Here is a 26849-nt window from a genome sequence, read left to right as displayed (position 1 = left end):
CACACATAGAACGTCATAACCCTTAAAATGTGACATGATGAAATAAAAGATGGATTGTCAATTTAATTAATTACATGATGAATTGTACAGTTAAGGTCAAGGTCACACTTCGGAGTCAAAGGTCATATGACTTTGTTTCGTGTCTGCTCTGTAACTCTTGAACTGCTTGAAGGATTTTAAAGAAACTTGGCACAAATGTTCACCACATCGAGATGACATGCAGAGTGCATGTATCGGATGGATCGCTTCAAGGTCAAGGTCACACTTAGGGGTCAAAGGTCATAGCTTCGGGTGTATATTGCTCCGCATTGCAGTGCTCTTGTTCTTATGGACATCATATCACTTGCATTTGTCAATGGATTTCAACCAAATTTACACAGTAATTTATAACCAGAATATGATAGTTCCTTTTTTGAACCTGCCAAATTTCAGAATGATCTTGGATACTACATTTGACTTGAGTAGATTTTACATGACCTGGATCACACAAGTAATGTGCATAGACCAGTTTGATCTATCCTGGTAAAATCCATGGAAACCAAATACATTCTAGAACAAACTACTTTTATGATGAGCTTTTCTCATAAATATACCCTTACATGTATTTTTTATTTTTTCCAAATTGACAAAACAAGTAAAAATACTCTGGAAAAAAAACAACTGATTTTTTACCAGGTCATAAAATGTATTGAAAGTACCAGATAGTACAAACACGTGCAAAATACAGATTCAAATTTCCACCGTTCATTTGCAAAATATAGGCCATATTTTTTTACGGAATATTTATAGGTATATAATTAATACTGTTAAAAAGACTCCCAGAATAGTTATTTGTATTTTCGTTTTAAGCTACTCATAAATAAAACAAGTAGTTTCTTAATAGAGAAGTTTTTTTTCTTAAGTGGAAGCTACAATTGAACATGGATCAGCTGTGAAATGCTTGTTTTCAAGGAGATTTTGAAGAGAAAATCCGAAAATAGCTCTTGACCTCAATGAATTTATTTCCCTGCTACATGAAATTTTAATTGCTTCCATTGTTTTTTTTTTATATCCAAGGAAGTTTTATGGTAATAGATTTGTCTGGATATGTGTTGCAGATGAAGTTATGGAATTCTTGGTGTATCTGTTGTTAATTTAGTATATCTTAAGGCCTACAGCACAGTGAATGTCATTTGCAGGGAAATATGAGAAAAGTTAAGCATTATTATGATATGCCCCTTGAAGGCAAGGAGGGGAGGGGGCTGCTTTATCAGTTCTTATATTTGTTTGTTGCAACAATTTAGTCATACTTCCAAATTTAATAACATTCAAACGACTAGTTCCATCGTTGGGTTCAAATTCTTGATCAAAAGATAAGGTACATAAAGACAAATTGTCAAAACATCATATGGCTTTCAAAAATTAAGGGGCTTAGGTACCCATTTTGGTGCTACAGGTTGTGATAGGCTTTAGAAAGGCTTGTTTATATATTTTTCATAGAACTCCTTAATACAGATGCAGAAATTACAAAAAAAAAAACAAACTCAAAATCGGTATCAAATAGATCCACACTGCTGGCATTATCTCACATCATCAGAAAAGGTTGTGCATCTTATATCTATGTGTCTGATCTTTATAGTATCACACTTATAATGGATATATGTTGATAAAACACTTAAACATATACAGATTTCAAGCACTCACTACATGGCTCAGACAACAATGTTGTAAATATAATTTGTTTTAGCTCATACCGGCATCAGCATACTCCATCCATTCATCCATCCATGCACACATGCTGCCTTGGTTCCAGATTACAAAGCTTAGAATAGAGACCAGTCTGATACTTTTAGCCATTGATTGGTTTATTTTTAGTACAATTTTGAAATTGACCAATCGCAATGTTGCTTTCTGAGACTGGTTTCCAAGCTCAAAAGTTTTGTTATTCTTGAGCCATATGGTATGTATGTTTACTAATTAGATTTTCAGAAACATGATTTGCAACTTTTCTGACAGCTTATTTTCATTTAGAGTTCTGACAAAGTAATTATCAGACCTGTTGGTGCAGTACAAAAAATCTTTTTCCCAGATGTATTATTCCATTCACACAAGTGTAACTAGACAAGAATTTATGGGGAATTTTTTTTCAGTTGAATTTTACAAAGTTTGAGTAATTTTACTGTAATGACATAAATAATTCAAGAAAATTGTATGTGTTTGTTTGGAGGAGATGGGAGAGACGGAGAGGGCTGTCTGTCTTTATGTGGGTATTGTGGTGGCATGATGGTGGAGTGCATTTCCTGATCTCACACCTGGTATAGCAGTTGATGTTTATTTCGTTGATCAGTGGATTAGAATATCTGTTTATGTTATTATAGATGTGTGTACATCACTCATGATGTTATTATAAGCCCCATCTATAATGTTTGCTTGTTTTTATCTTGCTAAAACTAGGTAATTTATTTTATTTTCCAGGTAGGTCTGTCAGAGAAAATATCAAGTATTTATGCCAGTATTGATTACAAATTCTCAAATAAATTTCTTGCAGTTTATCTGTTATCAAAGGAAACAGACTTTCTTTAAGTATTCGCATTTACGTCATTAACTGTTAGATAAACTTGAAAAATTTAACGACTGGTAGCTTTTTGTAAATGTTTGATAACCATAGTGTGAATAGAAATGTTTGGAACCAGTCAGTTTTGCACAGGAAGTTGCAAGCCTGCTCTCAGTGTTTGAATACTGATTGGTCCAATATGTCAACAAGAATATTGTTATTTCCTGTTATAAAAATGGTATTGTCCATAAGTATTTACCTGGCGCTCATTAATCTTCGCCAGTATTTTGATTGTTTTTGTTGATTTACTAATTATATATATTTCCTGAAATTACTGATACTCGCCCAAAATACGTACTCTGTATTGTCAACTTTATCTCAAAATATTATATAATATTTTATTTGAAATATTATTCAGTATTTTACCTTGAAATATTATACAGTAATTTATTTCGAAATATATAAAGTATTTTATCTCGAAATATTATACAGTACTTTATCTTGATATATAAAATGTACAGTATTTTATCTTGAAATATTACACAGTATTTTAATAAGCAAGATCATGTAGCAGGAAGAACAGGAAACCTGGTCAAGCCCAGTTAGAAGAAAAAACAAAATGATTAACAAAAAGTGACTTATGTTCACACAATTATAATCACCGATCCTTGACTTCTCAAAAGACTTTATTTCCTGCATTGTTGAATCATATGCATTGTACAAGACTTCACAAGAAACACATCAAATGACTTTCCGAGTTAGGCAGCACGAGATCACCGTAAATAACACGTCATGCAACTCCGTTATGTATTGACCCGCCCAGAAAGTGCAGTAGGTACGTACAAACTTTCAGTCAAGTTTTCTTGTGTGTGATTCTGGAGTGAAGCAGTTGTCCTCTATGACAGTTTGACAAAATTACGATAATGTCTACAGATGACTGTCCACGAGTATAGGTGAACCATATGCTTTGAAATAAAAGGAAAATTATTACTGACCCTAATGTAGAAAAGCTTTTATGATCAGACAAGGTATTACTATAGTAGGGTGTTATGTAATAAAGGAAGTCTGGAAAGATTCATAATGTTGTTTTGAGTGCACATTCATTTCGGTAATATACAGATGCTAGTTCCAAGGGTGTTGCTGGAAACATAATGTTCTATTACTCTTATTACATATTACAGGCACCACTTGAATATGAATGGTTCTGGTGCAAAACTGTCAGACAAAAAGGTGTCATGCATTAAAAACAATAACCCCTGTGGCATAAAGCTGCCGTTCTGTTGAAGACTTAGAAGAAAGAAATAGGTTGTTGATATGATGAAATGTTCTCCAAGTCTTGAAGGGCAAAATTATGATATGGTGGAGTAATTTGGGCGAAACAACTGCTTGAGAAGTGTTGTCTAAAGAGATTTATTGTAATATCATTTTTGCAATTGCTGAAGTCTTCTCAAAATTTTTTAATAAGTACATGTAGTATGTAGCATTTATTCTTGCATTCAAAGACATAAATATACAACTTTTGTTTGTTTGTTTTGGGTGCAATGTCAGTTTTCAACAGTTTTTCAGTAATGTAGCGACAGGCAGTTCTCTGCATGTAACACACATATCGGAGGGGAGGACAAAATTGATTTTACATTGTCTTTTATGAAATTGTCATGGAGAACTTACGTTTGCCTGATGGAACACATAAACCCCATAATCCATAGATCTACGCCTTCAATATTGAGCTACGCATGCAGGCTTTAAGTGTGCGAGTAACTAGTGTTTAAATAAATCATATTTTCAAGGAAGTACTGTTTCAATCCGAGGCCATCATTTATCACTAATCCCTGTAAAGGCCTCTGTGCCCGAGTGGTCACTGACTTTGAATCAGTTGCCCCTTAAGGCTGGAGCTGGAGTTGCACAGGACCTTTCATTTGATGATGACATCAAGCTGGCTTGAAGGTTCATGTTCTACCCAGGCATGTTCCAATGTCTGAAATTATGCCTTAAGCAGCACCAGGTGTCTTCCTCCACAGCCCCAAGCTGGGAAGTAATCTTCACAGTTCTAATATATTTCCTTTTTCACCACATAAAGGAACTTTAAACAGCATGATGGTTGGCCTCTTGGGGGACACACCAGCAATGGTGGACTGCTGGTTGCGCAGACCCAAATTTAGTTTCAAGAAAAAAGGAAGCTGTGTTTTGTCACACTAGTAGCCAGTATTTATAGAAAATTAAAAACATAATAGGCAAGATCTTTAGAAAACAATTTATTTCAAGAAACTAGTGTTGGGAGTAAGTGACGGGCAGGAAGTGTAGAGTCAAGTAGGGCTGTTTAACAAGTGCTTATATAATTGGTGATGGCATTATCTTACAGTAGATCATGTATGATTTATGCCTGTGTCTCCTGAGTGGCAGACACATTTTGTTGTTTTGAAAAGTTGATTGTTGATGAGCTATATTGTGTAAGGGTTTTTCCATCCTTATCTGTATTAGAAAGAGTTTGAAGTGATTGTTTTCAACAGACTGGTACAAAATCTGTTGGAAAACCTGAAATACAGAGGTTGTTGTTCTGAAGAGGTCACTTAAATGAGGATTTTGTCAGACATTTTTATGGCCCCCTCCTCTCTCCCTCTCCTTCCCACCCCCTCCTCAGCCCTGGCTATGATAGAGCAAGAAGGGCATACAGGGTTACCCCTGCCTGTTTGTTGAGAGTATTGGTGTTTTCGTTTATGTGTTGAGAGAATCATGTCTGACAGAAATTATTCCTGCATTGACCACCATGATAACTGGATATATCATATGCAGGAACCTTATTGTAAGCTCAGAGGTCAAGGTCGCATTGGCTACTTAACTTTGCCCACTTTCCAAAATAACCACTGTTCATTTGTAGTGCATCACTATAAAAGTTCTTTATTTGGGTAGTTAATCCAGAAATATTAGAAGGTGTGTCTGTTTTCTGCGGCTTGCCAATGGAAGAGTAATATATTGTTGTGATTGTTTTTATAGGGTCTTTGACATGACACTATATCAGTCTGGCACTGAGAATAGGAAATAGGTAGCCATTTATGTCTGACTGTCTGTTTTTTCGTCTCTTGGGAAATTTGAAATAGTTGGCACCATTAATGCAAAAGACAAGTTTTAAATCATATCTTGAGTGCTTATTTCTTTCTATATTTGTATCTTGTATAGTTCGAAACCCCATATATTTTTCTTGCAGGTACTAGTACTTTGGTAAATTTGTCAAAGGTCAAGGTCATAGTGAGCTCAAGACAAAAAACATTTTGTGATCAATAACTAGAGAGAACTTTGCCCTTGGACTTTGTAGGATGAGTGCCGGTAGTTAATTAATAACTCCTTTTGTTTTTGCATTCAATAGGTCAAAGTCACTGTTTCCCAGGGTCGCCAAACACTTTTCTTCTGTAACTGGAGAATGATTAGTCCTACAGTAGTGAAACTTCATAAAATGAGATCCTTTATACCATCATTAGGTAGTTTCTGCTGTTTTAGTTAAAGGTCAAGGTCACTGTGTACATGAGAGCTAGTGACCCTGAACAGGCCATCATAGGTGAGGGGCATTCATGGTGACAAACAGCTCTTGTTTAAATATATAAACCACTTGCTGATAAGCCTGCTTGCTTTGATTGCATGCTTATAGCAAGTGTGCAAGTGTGGCAGCTAATTGGGGCTTCTTGAGTATGAAGCACTTTGTTTAGTAATGACCTGATATGACATTTGCGGTCGGAAGGGATGTGCTCTACAGTCTTTTAATAAACAATATACTTCACATGTGGTAATATTTTCTTTATGAAAATGGCTGGTGTACGAATTGCTTTGATATCAGCAAAAACGTTTACATATTAGTTGTTGCAAAGAGGGTGTTATTCAGTGGGTTTTCAGTAACATTTTTTGAGTAAAAGTTTAAAGGTCCAAAATGCTTAACCTTTAGCCTGCTGGCGGCAAATGATTTTACCTCTGCGACCAGTGCAGACCAACATCAGCCTGCACATGTGTGCAGGCTAATCATGGTCTGCACTGTTCGCTATTCAGTCAGTAAATTTTCAGTGAACGCCCCTTTGAATGATAAATGGTATTGCCAAAATTGAATGATGGAACAGTCCATTTTAGAAATTTAGCAGGGTAAAGCTTAAAATTTTTATCTTGAAAACTGATGAAACAGCTTTCCAAATAGATGTTATGCGTACTTACATGGTTAGCAAAGCACTGCTTTGAATATTATTGCATATGAACTGTTGTAGTTAGAGGCATAAAGGGAGATAATAAGAGACAATAGATTCATTAAAACATTCTAGTATATTTAGCAATTTTTCAAACCTTTGACAAATGTAAATGAAATTAATTATCAGAAATAGGATTTAACACGAAATTAAATTAAATGTGTTTTATGTTCTTAACGGAAAATGTGGCAGCCACATTTTTAACATTTTAAGGCATTATGAGAAATGCTCTTTGTTGTGTTTGTCACTGGGTACAATCATAATGCAGAGAAGAAGAACTTTAGCTGTAGTCAACTTCCTTGTTTCTGATTTTTAATAATTGATGGATGTTTCCAACTACAAATATATTTTTATATTTGATATGAATCTAGAGGCATCTCATTGTGTCCGATAAAAACCTTTTGTGATCAGTAATTTAGTCTTGTGTTTCAAGTTGTAATTAATATTGGAATCAGTAAAATTTTCCAAGTTGATTAATCGATCCAATGGATTTTAAACGATAAATGAGCCGCACTGTGAGAAAACCAACATAGTGCATTTGCAACCAGCATGGATCCAGACCAGCCTGCGCAGTCTGGTCAGGATCCATGCTGTTCACTTTCAAATCCTATTGCAATTAGAGAAACCGCTGGTCTGGATCCATGCTGGTCGCAAATGCAGTATGTTGGTTTTCTCATGTTGCGGTTCAAATTATCAGTTCTATTCTTATTTTAGTACAGAAGGCCCATGACATGTTGATTTTGCACAATGTGACGGTCATGTAAAAATCTTTTTTGCGTGCATATTGATAATAATGGCTGTTCTGTTGTTATGTACTTATATTTTAACTGTGTTGGGAATTATCAAAATTGGTCAATGCCATCTGGTATGAGCAACAAATAACATATTAATTTTGCAAATACGATAATTCTGCCTCTCATTATTGTAGAATGTTAATTAATGTACATTTGTAGAATTCCATATCTCTATACTAAAATTGCTGCTTCAGTTATTGCAGTTTCCATATCGAATGACTGTAATTATTTGCAGTGTAATTGTGGAATATCTTTATAATTATTGGAGAATCTTCTTCATTTCTGACAAGCGTTCACACTGGCCATAGCTTTATCAGATCAAGTGGTTCCAACGTTGTTTGAGCGGTGAATTTTACGCCGATCAGATGTAGAAATATGGCCGATACTACAAATTTCCGGTATTTTAAGTATGATTTTAAGGAATTTCTACCTGTTTAATAACTAATCAAATGAAAACGATGGGTGCACCTAGAGCGCAAATGTGTCTATGTTTTAGCACATATGTCCATTTAGCTGAGATTTGTGCCGTTTATTCAAACACTACTGTACAGTCCGGCGGGGGAAGGAGATTTTTGACAGTTTTTGACAATATCGCATCAAATATAGTATTAATCGGGAACAAGTAACTGTTAAAACACCTTTTATGTAAAGGGCTACCTCTTAAAACAAAGCGTGTGTATTTTCATAGAATTATTCAGGGTTATTTCTGAAAAATCGGCCGAAAACCTAATGCAACGCCGTTTCGAGTGGGTCGTTATGCAACGCAATCAAGTGGATACCGTTCTGTCTTACTTGCGAGTCTTATCCGTCTTAAAAACAGTCATTAAAGCCTAACAATTAATAAATTTAGTGAGTTTTATAGCATTATAATGATCCCGCCATTTCTAATATATTGTACATCGAATAATATCATTAAGTAAATAATAGTAATCGTTCGTAAAAACATGTCAAGAACCAGTTCACGGATATCTGTCTCCTCCACGAATGGTACTGAACAGCATACCAAAATCGGGTTGACTCTTTAAATCGGTATAGAATCTAGTTACAGTTGGTTACTTTTTAGTCCCTTAAAACCAATACATTGCGATTTCATTACTGATTTGTTGTGCATTTAAGCTGTTCGTACAAAATAAATAAAATTTGGTCCATGATAAAAGTATTAATCAGTTGTTTGTCAGATTTTCATTCATATTCCTGTGGTAGCGTTCATTTATTTTCAGAGAAATAAATCATAGAGAACGTTAAAATTGGCCAGGGAAAAGACAAGATTTTATTTGTCCTCCATAAAACAGAAACGACGTAATAAACCTCTATGGTCGCCGTTCAAAAATGAAAATACAAATGAAATACAGACACCAATAAAAGAAAATAAACTGTAACTATACTGATGTAAACGTAAAGAGTCAACCTGCTTTTGGTATGCAGTTCAGTACCATTCGTGGAGGAGAAATATCCGTAAAATGGTTCTTGTTTTTACGAACTATTACTATTATTTTTTTAATGATATTGTTCGATGTTCATCCTAGTTTTATGTTTTTGTGTTGATGTTTTTTGACAATTTCCGCAAAAAATATGTTAAATGTTAACCCTTAGCCTGCTGGCGGCAGATGGTTCTGCCTTTGCGACCAGTGCAGACCAAGATCAGCCTGCACATCCGTGCAGTCTGATCATGGTCTGCACTGTTCGCTATTCAGTCAGTAAATTTTCAGTGAAAACCCCTTTGAGTAATAAGTGGTACTGTCCAAATTGAAAGATGGACTAGTCCATTATAGAAATATAGCGGGTTAAGGGTTAAGCTAACATAAAAATGTAAAAGTACAATATATTAGAAATAGCGGGATCATTATAATGCTATAAAACTCACTAAATTTATTCATTGTTATGCTTTAATAACTGTTTTTAAGACGGGTAAGACTTCGCAAGTAAGACACAGAACGGTATCCACTTGATTGCGTTGCATAACGACCCACTCGAAACGGCGTTGCATTAGGTTTTCGGCCGATTTTTCAGAAATAACCCTGAATAATTCTATGAAAATACACATGCTTTGTTTTAAGAGGTATCCCTTTACATAAAAAGTGTTTTAACAGTTTCTTGTTCCCGATTAACACTATATTTGATGCGATATTGTCAAAAACTGTCAAAAATCTCCTTCCCCCGCCGGACTGTACACAAGTGTTTGAATAAACGGCACAAATCTCAGCTAAATGGACACATGTGCTAAAACATAGACACATTTGCGCTCCAGGTGCACCCATCGTTTTCATTTGATTCGTTTTTTAACGGGTAGAAATTCCTTTAAATCATACTTACAATACCGGAAATTTGTAGTATCAGCCATATTTCTCCATCTGATCGGCGTAAAATTCACCGCTCAAACAACGTTGGAACCACTTGATCTGATAAAGCTATGGCCAGTGTGGTGTTGCTGCGACCTTCTAGAAGTTCATCAAAACATCAAAAATCGTCATTAAATCATAAAACAATAAATCAGTGATGATTAAGTAGATATATTTTATGTAAGTTGTAAATAACAACTGCTAAATTCTTCTTTTTCTCGTGCACAGATACTAATATATATAACATTTATATGAAACCATGGCTTTACAAAAAATTTTCACTTATCAATACGTAGGAATTGGACTGAAAGGGCTTTAAAGTTTCACTTCAACACAACCAAAGTCACTGTAAATCAAATTTGACTTAAACAGAGTGAAAACACTTATGAATTTGACTGGACTTGAAAAGAAACTTGGAAATATCAAGCCAGAGATGTGCCCGGTTGCAGTTGGATTATGCACTTTCCTAGAAAATCATGCTCTTGATTACATAATGCATTGGCAATGTAAGATGCTGCAGTCTAAAGTGAAATTGACACATAAATTCTATGTTAGAGATATGAGTCATAATCCTTATCACAGTGATCACATCTTTTCTGCAAATAGAAATTATTGACAACGTTTGATTTATCTCTTTCTGGATCTGTTGTTGAGAAGCAGTGACGTGAAAATGAAACATGTCAAATTGACGAGTCTGGTTCTTCAGTGGTATTATCTAAAGATTTTAGTAAAGAATAAAGCTACTCATTTCAGGCCTTGATCCAGGCCCAGGGGCCCATGCCTCCGACCCCCTCCCCCTCTTCCCCAGTTTGCTGAGAAGTGACCTATACTAATCAGAGTTGCACCAAACTATTTTAGAAAAGGAATTATCTTTTCTCTCAACATTTTGACCTAAAATGCACCATTTCATACCTATATTTCAAGATTTTACAGGGAGGGATCCCCTTAACCCCCTCCCCCTAACACAAGCCGAGGGCCACCGTCTGTACCTACCCCACTTGGTGCTATGCGTCTTGCTGGTGACACCTAAACTGCATTATTTTGCAGACGGAGGTGTACTATTCAATATCGGCATGCGTAATATAGTTTGACATGCATATTTGATCCGACATACAGAAATCACAAAGGAAATGATAGTTGGTATTTAAGTTGTGCAGGTTGTTGATTTTGTTGATTATTCTGAAGTGTTATAACACAAATATTCAGGCTATCAGATCATCTAAATTACTATGTACAACATTGAATTTCATTAGTGTATAATATTCAAGTGCATTTTTGGCAAAGACCTTGTTCACTGTAACTATATCATGCATGAAAATAATTACTGCATAATTCAAAAATAATGAAATATATCACATAATAATAAGTTTACACAATATGCCACTTTAAAAAAAAACTTACTTAACCCTTAGCCTGCTGCAGGCGAATTTAACAGCCTTTGCAAACAGCTTGGAACCAGATCAGACGCCGATTAAATCGGCGTCTGATCAGGTTCCAAGCTGTTTGCTACTCTGACAATATTTCTTCCAATTCTGGAGCAAATTGAATGAACTTTACAATTTTAGCAGACGACATTTCCAGCAGACAACAATTTATCTAGCATGCTAAAGGTTAATATGAAAAAGGTTTTGTAACAGTTTAATTTTCGCTTAAAATTTGTGAACATGTCACTTTTAAGACTTTGGTGCATAACAGGCAAAATGATGAACTGTTTTGTGACTTCTTACTAAAACATAACGTTTTTAGTGACGTGGTATATTATTTGAACATAATTTTTATTTATTTGCCTATGTTTGTTGACCTAGTTGTTGCTGATCTTATAAGTGGTGTTAAGTTGTGATCAATCTGTCATTCATAAATCATAAAGACTTAGTAGCAAGTGTTACTTGTTGTAAGGGAGCTTAATCTGTTTGTATGTAATGCAGAGAACATTTAGCTGTTACTTCCCTTTGACAGGCAGAAGAATTATTGCCGGTTTCCTGCCTTGACGGGGTCTGATAAGGTTAGAAGGCTTTCAGGCTGGTGTCCATTCTACCTTGAATAATGTCCAGTGTGTTGCCTTCAACTAACATCATTAAATTAAAAGAATCAACTATTGGCTTTTGCTGTTACTTTTGCTTAAAGCCCAACAGAATGAGCAATCATTTAAAATCACAAACTTGTATAAATTTATACTTGCAGGTGAACAGTTTTGAGCAGTTGTGTATCAACTACACCAATGAGAAGTTACACAGGTTCTTCAACCACTATGTGTTTGCCTTGGAGCAAGAAACGGTTAGTTAATACATCAGTATAATTTATAGATTTGTCAGACCGTACCAGGAATTACTGTGTATGACATCAGCTCGCAATAATATATTTATATGTGTATAACACTGCACATTTATGACATTAAATTCAGAGGGAAATTATGCCCTTTTATAACTCCTCACAAAAATGAAAGAAATTCAAATAACTTGTAATTTACGCCATAATGGAATGACAGTTAATGCAATGACGGTTTTGCCACAAATCATAAGGTTTGTTCTTTTTAGGAGTATGTCCATAAAACGCAACAGTGCAGGGTTAAGTATGATGTAAATCAGGAAAACAATTGAATTCTGTGCTAGCTTTTGAAATTGAGTTCTTGAATGCCAAACTGAGACATATTATTGGTCATTTGTCAGATGATGCAAAACAGTCTTGCTAATATTTAAAAATGTTGTGTTAGCTTAATTTTGATTTCTCTTTGATTTCAGTACCGCAGTGAAGAGATTGCATTTGAACATATAACATTCACAGATAACACAAAGTGTGTAGAACTCATAGAAAAGGTAGGTTTATGCCTATAGTTTTAATGTAGGCTAAAGTAGTATCGTACCCCAAGATACAAAGTATATAGGGGGCTATATTTGGCGTCGCGTATGTCTGTTGGTCAGTCCATCATGTCCGATCAGTATCTTCTTCACTGCTCGGAAGATGTGCATGAAACTAGCATCAAAAGCACAACCCAGGTCACTAGGTCCAAGGTCAAGATCATCCTTGGAGGCTGTAGGTCAAATACAGTGGAGTCCGCTTATTTGCATACCCAGTTTGTCAAAGCAAAATATGCGGATAACCGGGCTATTCGTCTATCCGAATATACGTATATGGTTTCTGTTTCGGTATGCTTCAGCTGCTCTAGGAGCAATGGTTATTACTTTGAAATAATACGGCAACATTAATTAGAAAATGTGTCACTAATGGAGTGATTAATCATACCTGTGTATGTTTTAAACAGATAAAGCTGTAAACGACAATGTTTTTTTTTTATTTACCACTGACTGGAATTTACCCGCGAATCGTACAGATATCAAAACACCATGCCGGTAATTTTCCATTCCACGAGCACGTGCGACCTATCGTTATGCCTAACTTACAACGCCGTTACTTTTGTTCATCGACACGTATACAAAAAACGCGCGTCACGCATTCAATGTTTTATTTTATCACTTTAAATTTTCAACACTGATTGAGAAGTAATATAGTTTGAATTCTATAACGATTTAAAAAAGGTTTTAACAGAAATGTTGGCAAAATTCTATAAAAACGGTCGAATTTTCATAAAATTACTTGAAAAATTTCAAACAGCGCGATCCTAAATACTAATTACTTTCTAAAAGTAAATAGATGATACAAACTATGGGCATAAAATTCAGACTTTTGACCACAAAGTACAAAAAACAGAATAGAAAAATCTTAAATAATGAAAAGGCAGCAGCAATTTAAAAATATGAAGTAAAACGATTTTTGCACAGATTTCTGTTACGTGACCTCATGAACGTACATAGAAAATGCGGTTAAAAACAAAACAATAATGTTGTTGCGTATTTTTAATAAGTTTTGAATGAATCTTTGTACATGTACATGTATTTTTTGACACGATACTTTATAATAAGATATTCTTCTCAAACCATTTTGTAATTTCCTTCAGGGCAAATAGGTCACAGGGGTAAGAAATCCGCTATTATAGTTTGTCACGTTTACCTGTCAGTTTATACGGGATATTGACATTCGCTTTAACAAATTAAAAAGAAGCTTTTTTATTGATTGTTACAACACTAGATCTAGTTCTCAGCACTTAAGAACCAAGGCGGTACGATCAAACAGTGATGTGCAACATGGCGCAAAAACATGACGTAATGCCACGAAAATCTCGGGGAAACTATACAGCTTTTATCTCTACTTCTAATGTCATGATACCAACAAACTTCTTTTAGCTCTTTGAAGGGGTGTTAATTGATGATGAAAACAAGGCCAATTACATTGTTTATCAACAGAATAATTACCGATAATCGTCAAGGATTTTTTTTTCGCTTTCAACGCGGGTGGGTTGGGGATGTTACCTGACATTCATTCCGCAAAAACATACAACAAAAGGTCTTAAATTCTCGTGCAGATCAATAAAAGTGTAACAATACGTCACCTGTACATTCTTAATGTATTTAAATTACCAATTTACCTGAGTGATTCACACGTTGACGAATTTGTCACGCACCGATTGTCACCTAGGCGACGTGAAACAGCTGATCGGCTAGAGTAATTCACAGTAAATTTTCGGCATCTTTTGATCATTTTTATCGCTGTTTGCAACCAAATTAGTGGACTTTTAGCCAAATGTTTTATGCAATTAAGCGGGACGGATTAAAAATTCAATGCAATTATGCGAAAAACTTTAAAGGTAATTATATAGGGATCGATCGGTGCTTCAAGTTTGTATGCGAATATCCGGGATATGCGATTAACCGATATGCAATTAAGTGGAACGTACTGTAGTTCAATTCTTATATTGTCTAAATGGTTAGGAAGTTTAATCGATTGTTTACCTGATCAAGATTACATGCAGAGCACATGACCCATGTCACTAATTTCAAGGTCAAGGTCACACTTTCTGATCAGGTATCAAATAGCTTAAATTCATTTCCACCCCATATCTTCTAAACTGCTAGAATGAATTTCATCTATTAGCATCAGTTAATAACCCCATTCAGACAACATAATGAGTGTACAATCCAGGTGATTAGGGTGAAGGTCAAGGTCACACTTAAAGGTCAGTTCATCTCCATTCTATATCTTCTAAACCACTGGAATGAATTTTGTAAAATTGGCATCAGTTGTTAACCCTATTCGCGTACGACCCAGGTCAATAGGGTCAAGGGCCCAGGTACTTCGGAATTATGGTCCTTGAATTACCGAAAACCGCTCAGCTCTTGGGGCACATAAAGGACTAATATACTACTAATGTATATGAGTCATTTATGCCCAAAGACCTAATCATGTCAGGTGATTAGGCAGTTAAGGTCTTGATGCATGGTTGACTCATATACTACTATTCAGATGATTAGGCAGTTTTGGGAGACATGCGCTTTTCTCAGAAGCAGCTCTAGTTTACTGATTGATATATTTGTGTTTCAGGCACCAAGATGTGTTCTCAAAATGCTGGATGAAGAATGTAGATTTCCTCAGGTAAGACAGCAAGGCTTTTTAACCTTTACCCTACTAAAATTGTAAAACGGACTGGTCTGTCATTTGATTTGGGCAGTACCACTTCTTATTCACAGGACTGGTGTGTTCACTGAAAATTTACTGACTGAATAGCGAACAGTGCTTGGTCTGTGATGGTTGCAAATGCGAAATCACTTGCCACCAGCAAGCTAATGGTTAAGGGAACTAACCCTTTCCAGGGGGGCTAGTAGGGCCGTAGATGTTTCATGATTTTGAGAGTGTAGTTTCATTCAGTGTTTTGCTGATAGTTTGAAGCATAACAATTTTAAAACGGCTCATTCGTGCTGAAAATTTTTAAAATTTCTAATATGCTAATATAGTGAAATCCTTTAATTTGATAGGCTTGAAATCAGATGAAATTTCATGGTTTTGGTCAAAACAAGTGTTATGGATGGATGATAATATTATGTATTAGTGGATTTCAACTTTTAAACATGAAATGAATTGGAAATTTTCTTCTTAATTTGGATTTAATTCCATGGATTAACCCAACAGTGAGATCTGCCAGAATTAGTTCTTCCTCAAATATGAATGATCTTGCAGTACGACATTTCATATAGATTTTTTTACAAAATCAGTATTCTTCTTGGGATTATAAAGACATTTGATACTGGTTTTCAATTGTTTTGTTATTTCTTATTGCCAGATATACTGGTTCGTGTAAATTTTAAAACTTTTGGTGTATGGAAATATTATAAAGTTTACATCCCAAGTTAGAAAACTTCTGTTTGTTACTTACTTGCAAACTTCCTTTTGAGTTGAGCTGATCATTCTGATTTGAGTTGTTATTTTAGAATAAACAAAACATGAAGGAAATGTTTTTAGAGAAAACAAATAGTGTTAATTACAAACTGTACAAGTATTACCTCCTCTTAAGACAAGATCATACCTTCAGAAAATAATGTCTTTCTTTCAGGGAACAGACAAGTCATATCTGCTGAAACAGCATCAGGAATTGGAGGAACACGACTGTTATATAAAGGGTGATCGTCGCAAGTGGGAGTTGGAATTTGGAATTCTTCACTACGCTGGCAAAGTCACGTACACTGTGGCTGGCTTCCTGGACAAAAATAAAGATGTACAACAGGACCAATTGTTTGAACTGATGTACAACTCAACTAATGTGTTTGTAAAAGATCTGACCAGATTCCAGGTAATAATGGGTAAATGGTAAATAAAGATTTAACCAGATTCCAGGTAATAATGGGTAAATGGTAAACAAAGATTTGACCAGATTCTAGGTAATAATATGTAAATGGTAAACAAAGATTTGACCAGATTCCAGGTAATAATGGGTAAATGGTAAACAAAGATTTGACCAGATTCTAGGTAATAATGGGTAAATGGTAAACAAAGATTTGACCAGATTCTAGGTAATAATACGTAAATGGAAAACAAAGATTTGACCAGATTCCAGGTAATAATGGGTAAATGGTAAACAAAGATTTGACCAGATTCTAGGTAATAATACGTAAATGGAAAACAAAGATTTGACCAGATTCCAGGTAATAATGGGTAAATGGTAAATAAAGGTTTGGCTAGATTCCAGGTAATAATGGGTTAATGGTAAATGAAGATCTGACCAGATTCCAGGTAATGAAATGTATATGGTACACAAAGATCAATAAAATTAAACATTTTGTGTTGGAAAGTGCAGTAGAAAGCAAAAGATTCTTTACTACCCTCCAGTGAGTATGATGAAAAAATATTTTTTTATTAAAAGGACCTGCTTGGTGTGAGACTGGAGGATCTGAGTGGCCGTCAGTCCATATCGAGGACAACCAGGGGTAAGCCTACTGTGGGTGACACATTCAAGCACCAGTTGTCGGCCCTTGTTGACATACTGTCAACAACAAATCCATGGTATGTTGAAAAATTGAAATGATGTGATTGAATTACTTGTTTAAAAGTTACAGAATTAATGTTTATCTTTCGCTCTAGCTTTATTCAAGGAAATGTATATTCAGTCATTTTAAGATTCGGTGGGAATTAAAATGAGATCTTGTAAATGCATGTTGCTGCTATTTCTACTAAAATACGCAGGTTTTAATCTTTTGAAATTCATTATTCTTGATGAACACTAAGTCTTCAAGAAAAGTTTTATATTGCTATTTCAGTTCCATTTGAAAATGCAAGGTTTATATGTTAGGAATGTCAAGAGTATATATTTTATGCCCCCTTTCAAATAAGAGTGGGAATATTGTTTGACTCGTGTCTGAGGCCCTTGCATTGGTAGTGTTTTTGGTTTCAGATCTTGCACATTGGGCTTGGTAACATAAATGTAAAGTGCACAGTGAACTTTAGGTTTTAAGGTAGTTCTGCATGTTTGGATCGAAAAAATTTCTACATTAAACTCTGATTTTTCAAAACTTGAGAACAGATCTAGAAAATTTAGTAGATAAAAAAGATAGGGTCGTGTGCTTGATATTTTGCTAGACTGATTTGAAAAATTTGGACGTCACGCAATATTTTATAATGGGATTCAATGGAAAATCATAACTTTCATAACATTTTCGTGAATAGAAATTTTTCTACAATATAGATTTTGATGACACTTCTCACAGTTGTAAATCAACACATGGCCTATAGTTTGGTGAAATAAAATATATGGATCCATGCACTTACTTTTGAGATATTTGACCATGAATAAAGTGAACCCGATATTTTACGCTAATTTTAAGACATAATTTTGAATTTTTAATGTGTCAGATGTTTTAATGTCATATTTTGACTTTAGAAATATAGCAACAGTGCCATTGTAATAAATGTACTCACAGGTTTCGATTAATTCATAAAATGATTTTCATTTCCATACGCCGAATCCAGGCTTTATTCTACGTTTTCTGGATAAATGATGTTACGCCATCACTTCCGGTTTATCAGACGTGCAGAACTACCTTTAACAGTTTCTGATCTATATGTGTAGCGGGGCTCCGGAAATTTTGAGAACTCAATCGGTCTGAAATGAAAATCATGACATCGGCGCTACCCCACCCACCGTATTACCAATATACCATAGTTGTAAAACGTGATAGAGTAAAGAAATAAGTATGTCATGCATTAAAAATGATTTACCGGTCACCGTGAGTTACCACACAATGTAAACAGTCATTCAGTGTTATATGTGATCATTACTTTGTTTAAATTTCGATGTTTTTCGAGAAAATACTTGACAGGATAACATTGCCGAGGCATTGTTTTCTTGGCACCGTGTGCCTACCTAGTCTAAAGCCAACGCACGTGACTTCGGTACCGTATACACGGCAGAAACTTTGTGATGTTTCCTCATTATTTGACGGAATTTTATAAAATACAATTCGTCAAAGTGATTTACTCGACACAAAGTCTCTGCCAAACATCCTCAGTAATTTTAGAATACTCTGCCGCGGACCAAATGTGTACGTTATGTGAACGCTGAGATCGAATTTCCCATGTGTATGATACCAAAAGGTCACGTGGTTTGGCCGCGGATATTTAATTTCACTGGCGTTGTACTTCAGTAAGCAAACTGCATTTTATAAAGTTATGTTCTCTTCTGATGTAAACAAAATTTCATTTTGAAACGTTTTTAAGACCGATTTGATAAGCTGGCCCGGTCTGCCACTCCGGTTTTCATTATCATTCGGGTTTGCAAATCCTTTTTTTTTTGTACAGTCAGGTTGCAAAGACGATTTTCTGTACTTGTTTCAACTGGACTGCCAAATGAATCATGCAATTTTTAGCTCGACTATTCGAAGAATAAGTAGAGCTATCCTACTCACCACGGCGTCGGCGTCGGCATCGGCGTCACACCTTGGGTTAAGTTTTTCGTACCAGTCCACATTTTGACAAAGTCTTTTGAGATAAAGCTTTGAAACTTTCAACACTTGTTTACCGTCATCATGGCCAGTTATGGGCAAGAGCACATAACTCCATCAAGGATTTTGGCTGAATTATGGCCCCTTTTGACTTAGAAATCATGGTTAAGTTTTTCGTACCAGTTCATATTTTGACAAAGTCTTTTGAGATAAAGCTTTGAAACTTTCAACACTTGTTTACCATCACCATGTCCAGTTATAGGCAAGAGCACATAACTCCATCAAGGATTTTTGCTGAATTATGGCCCTTTTTGACTTAGAAATCTGGGTTAATATTTCGTACCAGTCCACATCTTGACAAAGTCTTTTGAGATAAAGCTTTGAAACTTTCAGCACTTGTTTACCATCACCATGTCCAGTTATAGGCAAGAGCACATAACTCCATCAAGGATTTTGACTGAATTATGGCCCCTTTTGACTTAGAAATCATGGTTTAGTTTTTCGTATCAGTTCATATTTTGACAAAGTCTTTTGAGATAAAGCTTTGAAACTTTCAACACTTGGTTACCATCACCATGTCCAGTTATAGGCAAGAGTACATAACTCCATCAAGGATTTTGGCTGAATTATGGCCCTTTTTGACTTAGAAATCTGGGTTAATATTTCGTACCAGTTCATATTTTGACAAAGTCTTTTGAGATAAAGCTTTGAAACTTTCATCACCTGTTTACCATCACCATGTCCAGTTATAGGCAAGAGCACATAACTCCATCAAGGATTTTGACTGAATTATGGCCCCTTTTGACTTAGAAATCATGGTTAAGTTTTTTGTACCAGTTCATATTTTGACAAAGTCTTTTGAGATAAAGCTATGAAACTTTCAACACTTGGTTACCATCACCATGTCCAGTTATAGGCAAGAGTACATAACTCCATCAAGGATTTTGGCTGAATTATGGCCCTTTTTGACTTAGAAATCTGGGTTAATATTTCGTACCAGTTTATATTTTGACAAAGTCTTTTGAGATAAAGCTTTGAAACTTTCATCACCTGTTTACCATCACCATGTCCAGTTATAGGCAAGAGTACATAACTCCATCAAGGATTTTGGCTGAATTATGGCCCTTTTTGACTGAGAAATCTTGGTTAAGTTTTTCGTACCAGTTCATATTTTTTGTAAAGTGTTTGACATAAGCTTTGAAACTTTTATCACTAGTTTAGTATAATAGTCTCTATCTGTAGGAAAGAGAACATAACTCTGTCATCTGTTTTGGCTGAATTATGGCCCATTTTGGACTTTGAAATTGGTTCTGTTTCCATACAAGTCCATGTTTTGTCAAAACTATTTGACATATGGCTTTTAAACTTTGAACACTTGTTTATCATTATGATTTCCATCTGTAGGCAAGAGTACGTCACTATTTTGACTGAATTATGGCCCTTTTTGGACTTTGAAATTGGCTCATATATTGCCATTTAGTGCAAGACTTATCGAAATCAAAGTAATACAGGAACATTGTTTGTCTAATCTATTTATTTCTTTTGTCTGAATATCCGTGGAAATATTTTGACACCATTCTTCAATCAATTCTTCGAATAGTCGAGCGCGCTGTCATCAGACAGCTCTTGTTACAAATCAAGTGATTATAAAAAAATATTTATGTCGGTTTCCCGTGTGATGTCTCATTAAATGCAATGACCATTTGTTTCTTTTTACCCATCTTCAAAATAAAGCAATCTGTCGGCTAATGATCTAAATAAAAAAAGTGGGTCCCCGTTAAAAGCATTTGGATCCAGTTAGAAGCATTTGGAAACCAGTCAAAAATGTTTAATATGTTGCTGTCGGCTGCCTGCAAACATTAAAGGATGTGGCGCGCGAGCACTGTTGTGTCACGTGCTAATTACGGACCGATTACCAAGGTGACAATCAGACCGTTTGACACATTTATTTATTATCTGAGGGTGCAACCAACAATTTCCTGCTTGGCAGTAGATCGTGTATTGAGATTTCAGACCGAAATATATACATTTTCTCCATTTTTATGGGACCGATTTTTTTCGTTTTTTCACTTCATGAATCGGTCTGTAAAGTCAAATATCGGTCCCAAACCGGCAAATTTCCGGAGCCCTGATGTGTAGAAAGTTTAGGCCTAAAGCCTTCAGACTTCTTAGAATGATTGCCTGTGGTGATTACCTGTGCTCAAAAGATGACCCATATTTTTGGGGGGTTTAATACATCCAGTCAGTCAAGGTCAAGGTCATCAAGGCCTTTGGAGATTGGAAACTGATTCCAATCCGTAATTGGGAAAGGTCTATTAAGCATATGTTCTTCAAATATCACTAGATGATTTCCTGCAGTAAGTAAATGACATAACATTGTATGGTTTTGTACCTGTGGCCATCCACCACATAGGATGACATCCTGTTGTCAGTAGATATTGGTATTTTGGGGGTCATTAGTGTAATGGTCAAGGTCACTCTACCTAGAACTGAAAATTACATACCAAATTATTTCCGTCAGGCCATTGTGGAAAGAGTGGGGGTATAGGTATTTTTCTGTTATTTTGAAATTTTATCTTGCAAAAAAAAAAAAGACTCATTTTGAGAATGTGACCCAGTGGAGTATGCTTACGCTTAGACAATTTGTAAGTAGTCAAAATAATAATGAACTGTGCTTAACAGTTACCATGCCATTATATTGACTGGTGTTTTTAAACAGGTATGTGCGATGTATCAAGCCAAATAATATGAAGAAAGCCAACAGTTATGTGGACAAAGATGTTATAGTGCAGCTCAGTTATTCTGGCATGCTGGATATCATCAGGATTAAAAGAGAGGTAGAGAGTTTTAAAATGTACTCCTCAGGCTATCAGTTACATTTATTACAAGATCAGGTCCAAATTGTATATCTGTAAAATGGTGGTCATACCGAAAAGAAAGCCTTCAGTTCTGCCTGGCCAGTGAGTGCAGTAGCCAAACTGCTCTACTGTCAAACCTGTATTTAGCAACCAACCATGGGAGCTACATATGAGCCGCACCATGAGAAAACCAACATAGTGCGTTTGCGACCAGCATCAGTCTGGTCATGATCCATGCTGTTCGCTAACGGTTTCCCTAATTGCAATAGGCTTTGAAAGGGAACAGCATGGATCCTGACCAGACTGCGCAGATGCGCAGGCTGGTCTGGATCCATGCTGGTCGCAAATGCACTATGTTGGTTTTCTCATGGCATGGCTCATATAAATCTGGTTGCTTAAGGCAAGTGGCTGAAATTAGAACAAAAAGGAAACAAATTGGATGTTAGTTGACTGGCTGTTTAAGGCAATAGCTGTGTAATACGGATTGCCACTGTGGCAGGTTTAACTGTACTATTAATTAGAAGTGGCTAGTATGATCCTTGGGAAAGGCAAAAATTTCTCCTGAGATGAGCTAACTGAAGACCATATGTTAGAAGGCATTGGTATCCCACTGATTCGTGTTGGGAATTTGACAAATTACTTTCGGAGAACATGTCACTACTGAAACTAAATGTACCGTATTTACATAACTGGAAGGTGTTAGTAAATAGAAGTAATCCTATATTTAACTAACACAAGTAAGGTTAATGCTGCTAATTTAATATTTGGTCAAAATACAAATTTTGCACAGGCCTTTGAAATTCTACACTTGTAATTGAAAGAAAATGTGTCAGGAGTAAAGGGGAATGACTGTTGAAGTGTTTGTAAGAGAGATCTGAACAAAATGGTTTCCCTTACTTCAAATCTTTCATGTATCATATAATTTACCAAATATGTAAAATAAAGTAATGGAACTTACTTGTATGTAAAATTTATTACTTGTGAAAAAAGGAAACATAAATTAATTTACAGGCAACTGACCCATTGGACATTTGACTGTCAAATACAGTGTGGTTAGAAGAGATAAATATTTGTTTATCTTGTTTATTTCATTTCAGTAAGTTAAAATGTTAAAAGTCTCTCTAGTTCTATCGTTTGTCAGACCAAAACTGTCCTGGCTGTATGTAAAATCTAGTAATGAATCATCTTGAAAAAACAAGGAAAACACTTAATTTCCCGTCAGCTGTTTTGTTGCCAGAAACTTACGTGAAACAAAGATTGAGGCTTTCATTACTTTCGACTTTCAATGGCTTCCCAAGATGATCTGTTGATAGTATCCTGAAAATAATGAAATACTTTGAATTCAGTTTTGCAAAAGGAATTTTGATTACTTGAAGTCTCACAAAGGTTGGATTTTGATTAGTGATAACTTCTTTTAAATCAAGGCTTTGAAGCCAACTCATGAAATTCCCAATGCTGTTCATTGCTTACAAATTGGTGAAATAAAGATTTCTGTCTGTCTTGTAATTTTTTTAGATCAGAAAGTACTTGACATGACAGTGCTTCATTGCATATATATGTAATCTGAAATCCAAATTTCAGTCTGGACAAATGTGTATTATATATACAGTTATCATAATGATATTATATAACTTTAAGGGAAACTTATTTGAACTGTAATTATTTATTTTTAAATACATGCACTGTGAAATTATTTGATTTCGTTGGCACAGCATTTCTAATTTTGGTGAAACCTGCTGTGTTATGGGGATGTAAATTTGTAGGTTCAGTTTTTGAACTTAAGTTTTTTTTAGATTAAATTTTGCAGATTGACTCTACCAAAAACTCCATAAAAATCAGTCCACCATGATGAATACTGATTTCACAGTATAAATGGAAGTACATATAAAAGTTTTCAGTATTTACTTTCAAGAATCATGAACAATTGTAACTAAAATGTCAAGTTTTATTATTCTGAAACAGGGCTATCCAGTACATGTGTCTTTAGAGAATTTTCTGGACAAGTATGCCTGTTTGCTGTCACTGAGGTCAACTGGTGATGATCCAAGGTCAGAGGTCAAGGTCATTCTGGATAGACTGAGTCTACCTAGCACTGACTGGCAAGTGGGGAAAACCAAGGTGAGTTATATAAGTAATGCAGTACAGGTAAACCTGTGCTGAAGAACACCTGTGAATAGTGACCACTATGGGTTAAACCTTTACCCTGCTAAATTTCTAAAATGGACTGGTCCATCATTCAATTTGGGCAGTACCACTTATTATTTTAAGGGGTGTTCACTGAAAATTTACTGACTGAGTAGTGAACAGTGCAGACCATGTGCAGGCCTGCACATCTTGGTCTGCCGTGGTCGCAAAGGCAGGATCACTGGCTGCCAGCAGGCTAAAGGTTAAAGACAGTAGTTTCACTCCCAGTTGGAATATTTGCAGGGTTTTTTAACCTCTGAATAGACACCACCTGCTAATGGTTTTTGTTTGCCAATATTATGATATTTATGTTAACAAAAGCATTATTACCATACAGTCAGGTCTATGTACAGTCAAATTTTCCACATAGATTGACCTCTGTTTAGCAGTCACATGCTGTAAGAGGCCGGAGTGATTTACTCCGTTGAGTGACTGCTTAAGACAGATTGTACTCAATATGCTACAAGTGGACAGTGGAAGTGTGAGATAGTCATGGGTGGATATTAAGGATTAATGTACATGCATTTTGTATGGGAGTTTAGTTAATACACATTGCCTGCTGCACAGTAAATGGGCCAATTTTTTCAAAAAACATGTAACTGCATTTTATTTATAGAGGAACATCTGTTTCAAGTTTTGTTAAAACTGTTTTCAATGTGTCTTATTAGTATTCAAATGCTGCATTAAAAAAAAATCACATAATCAACCAAAAAAAAAATTTGAAAGCCATTTTATGGCTGAAAATAGGCCGTTTTTTCATGTAATGCGTTAGCATTGGATTTTTACACTTTTCAAAAAATGCTACAGTATTTTCAAATAACAAAATATAAGTTTGATTTGAATACCTTTAAACAGATAATTTTATTAGCTTTAAAATGATGTATAACATTGATGATCACTGAAATCATTACATTTTTATAAATAAGATAATAAAGAGTGACTCGTGTAACACCACTGTTTTTAACAAAAATGCTAAATTTTGAATTGAACACAAAATGTCTTAATTTTACATATTCAAAATAATTTTCTTGCTCACTGTCTTACTATGTATTTGTAGAATATGAAAAAAATGCTTGCAGCACTTATCAATGGACATTTTAGTAAAAAAGTCCATTTAAGCACTCAAAAAACCATTTGCGTGAAAAAAAGTGTAACGTCCGTCCCCCACTATTATTTTATAATTGAATATGAATATATTGATATTAATTACTTTCATATATGCTTAATGACATACCTATCATGAAAAAATGAAAAATAAATTGATTTGCAGCCTTGCTGGGAAAAAAATGACGAAATATCAAAAGTTATGTGTAACGTCCGTCCCTGTAACGTCCGTCCCCCTATATATGCTTTTCTTAATCTTGTACAAAATGCATTGTTTTCATGCTTTGATGGTAATATCTGATACTATTATTTCACAAGAGTATGTAAAAAGTATGAAATTATCAAAAGCAATGTTGAAAAATTTTTTTTTTCATACTTTTGAGTATTTTAAATTGAAAACTAGAAAAAAACTTGAAAATTAGAGCAAAAATCTTTGTTTTTTATGCTATGTGAGGAAATTTAAATGAAATTAACTCCTGTTTGATAGGACATGCATCAATAAGTAATAAAGAAATAAAAAGATTCATTTAGAATTATATGATGTTGTATCATCTTCATCTGAAAAATAGGGGGACGGACGTTACAGAAAAGGGACGGATGTTACAAAAATTGTGATAATTGAATATTTCATATATTCTGATTTTGTTATTCATCAGTAACTTTTTGTAGGTTATATATTGATAAATAAAGATGGTGTGTGTTAAATCATTCCCAATGAAACATTTATTTACAAATATGAGGACATTATTCAAAAGAATAATATGTCACATGTAACGAGACCCCTGCTGGAACAACAGTTGGCTATAAAAACAACATGAGAAAAATATACAAAACTGATAAAATGGACCCACTTAACTGGGCCCAGTTTATACATGTATATATCTATGGATCCTTGTAAGATTCTAAAAACAACACTTACCCTCTTAACGAGTCTTGTATAAACACATACTTTGGGAAAACTTAAGCGTTATACAAGGTGCCATAAAACTGGACCCTGTATATACATTTCTGGATCCATACCTAGTCTTTGTAAAAACACTGACTCGTTAATGAACCTTGTATATACAAAGTGATTTCTTTTGAAAAACTGAGAAAGGGGAGGAGCTTGCTGTCATATGCAGATTAGGAGTGGGACTAAATGTGTGAAATTCTTTTAAGTTGAACTAATTTTATGATCCAGGCTCATGCCAGTAATAATGGCCATATGGTTGTGTAGACCCTTAAATTGAATAAATTTTTTGTCTAAATTATGATCATTTCATAGACAAAATCTGATGTGTCATGGCAATGAATCACAGATATTTTAATAAATGTACCAACTGTTGTACAGGGTCCAGGGTATTTTTTTTCAAACTCATATTAAGGACCCAAATAGTATTTGTTATTACAGTATATTTTCCCCCTCCTAATGGATCCTTCCTTCAATCCCCAAAACAGGGGAATAGAAAATACTGTCTATATAAATGTATTTTCAGCATTACTTTCAGATTACATACT

The 26849-nt window shown here is 35.0% G+C and overlaps 1 protein-coding gene across 5 annotated transcripts in view; it reads left to right on the top strand.

The window, feature by feature from the left end:
* LOC123540295 (myosin-VIIa-like) overlaps positions 1-26849 on the top strand; it is a 203365-nt gene that overhangs the window by 32605 nt on the left and 143911 nt on the right. For all 5 annotated transcript variants that reach the window (XM_045325202.2, XM_045325211.2, XM_045325189.2 and 2 more), the window contains exons 8-14: positions 12068-12160; positions 12625-12699; positions 15320-15370; positions 16326-16562; positions 17133-17272; positions 21926-22043; positions 24027-24182. In XM_045325202.2, the coding sequence (XP_045181137.2) occupies positions 12068-12160; positions 12625-12699; positions 15320-15370; positions 16326-16562; positions 17133-17272; positions 21926-22043; positions 24027-24182 (870 nt within the window). The remainder of the gene's footprint in view (positions 1-12067; positions 12161-12624; positions 12700-15319; positions 15371-16325; positions 16563-17132; positions 17273-21925; positions 22044-24026; positions 24183-26849) is intronic.

Source organism: Mercenaria mercenaria, chromosome 1, assembly GCF_021730395.1.
Source record: "Mercenaria mercenaria strain notata chromosome 1, MADL_Memer_1, whole genome shotgun sequence".
NCBI lineage: Eukaryota > Metazoa > Mollusca > Bivalvia > Venerida > Veneridae > Mercenaria > Mercenaria mercenaria.
The sequence above is the reverse complement of the archived record's forward strand: the minus strand, read 5'-3'. Positions and strand labels throughout refer to the sequence as shown.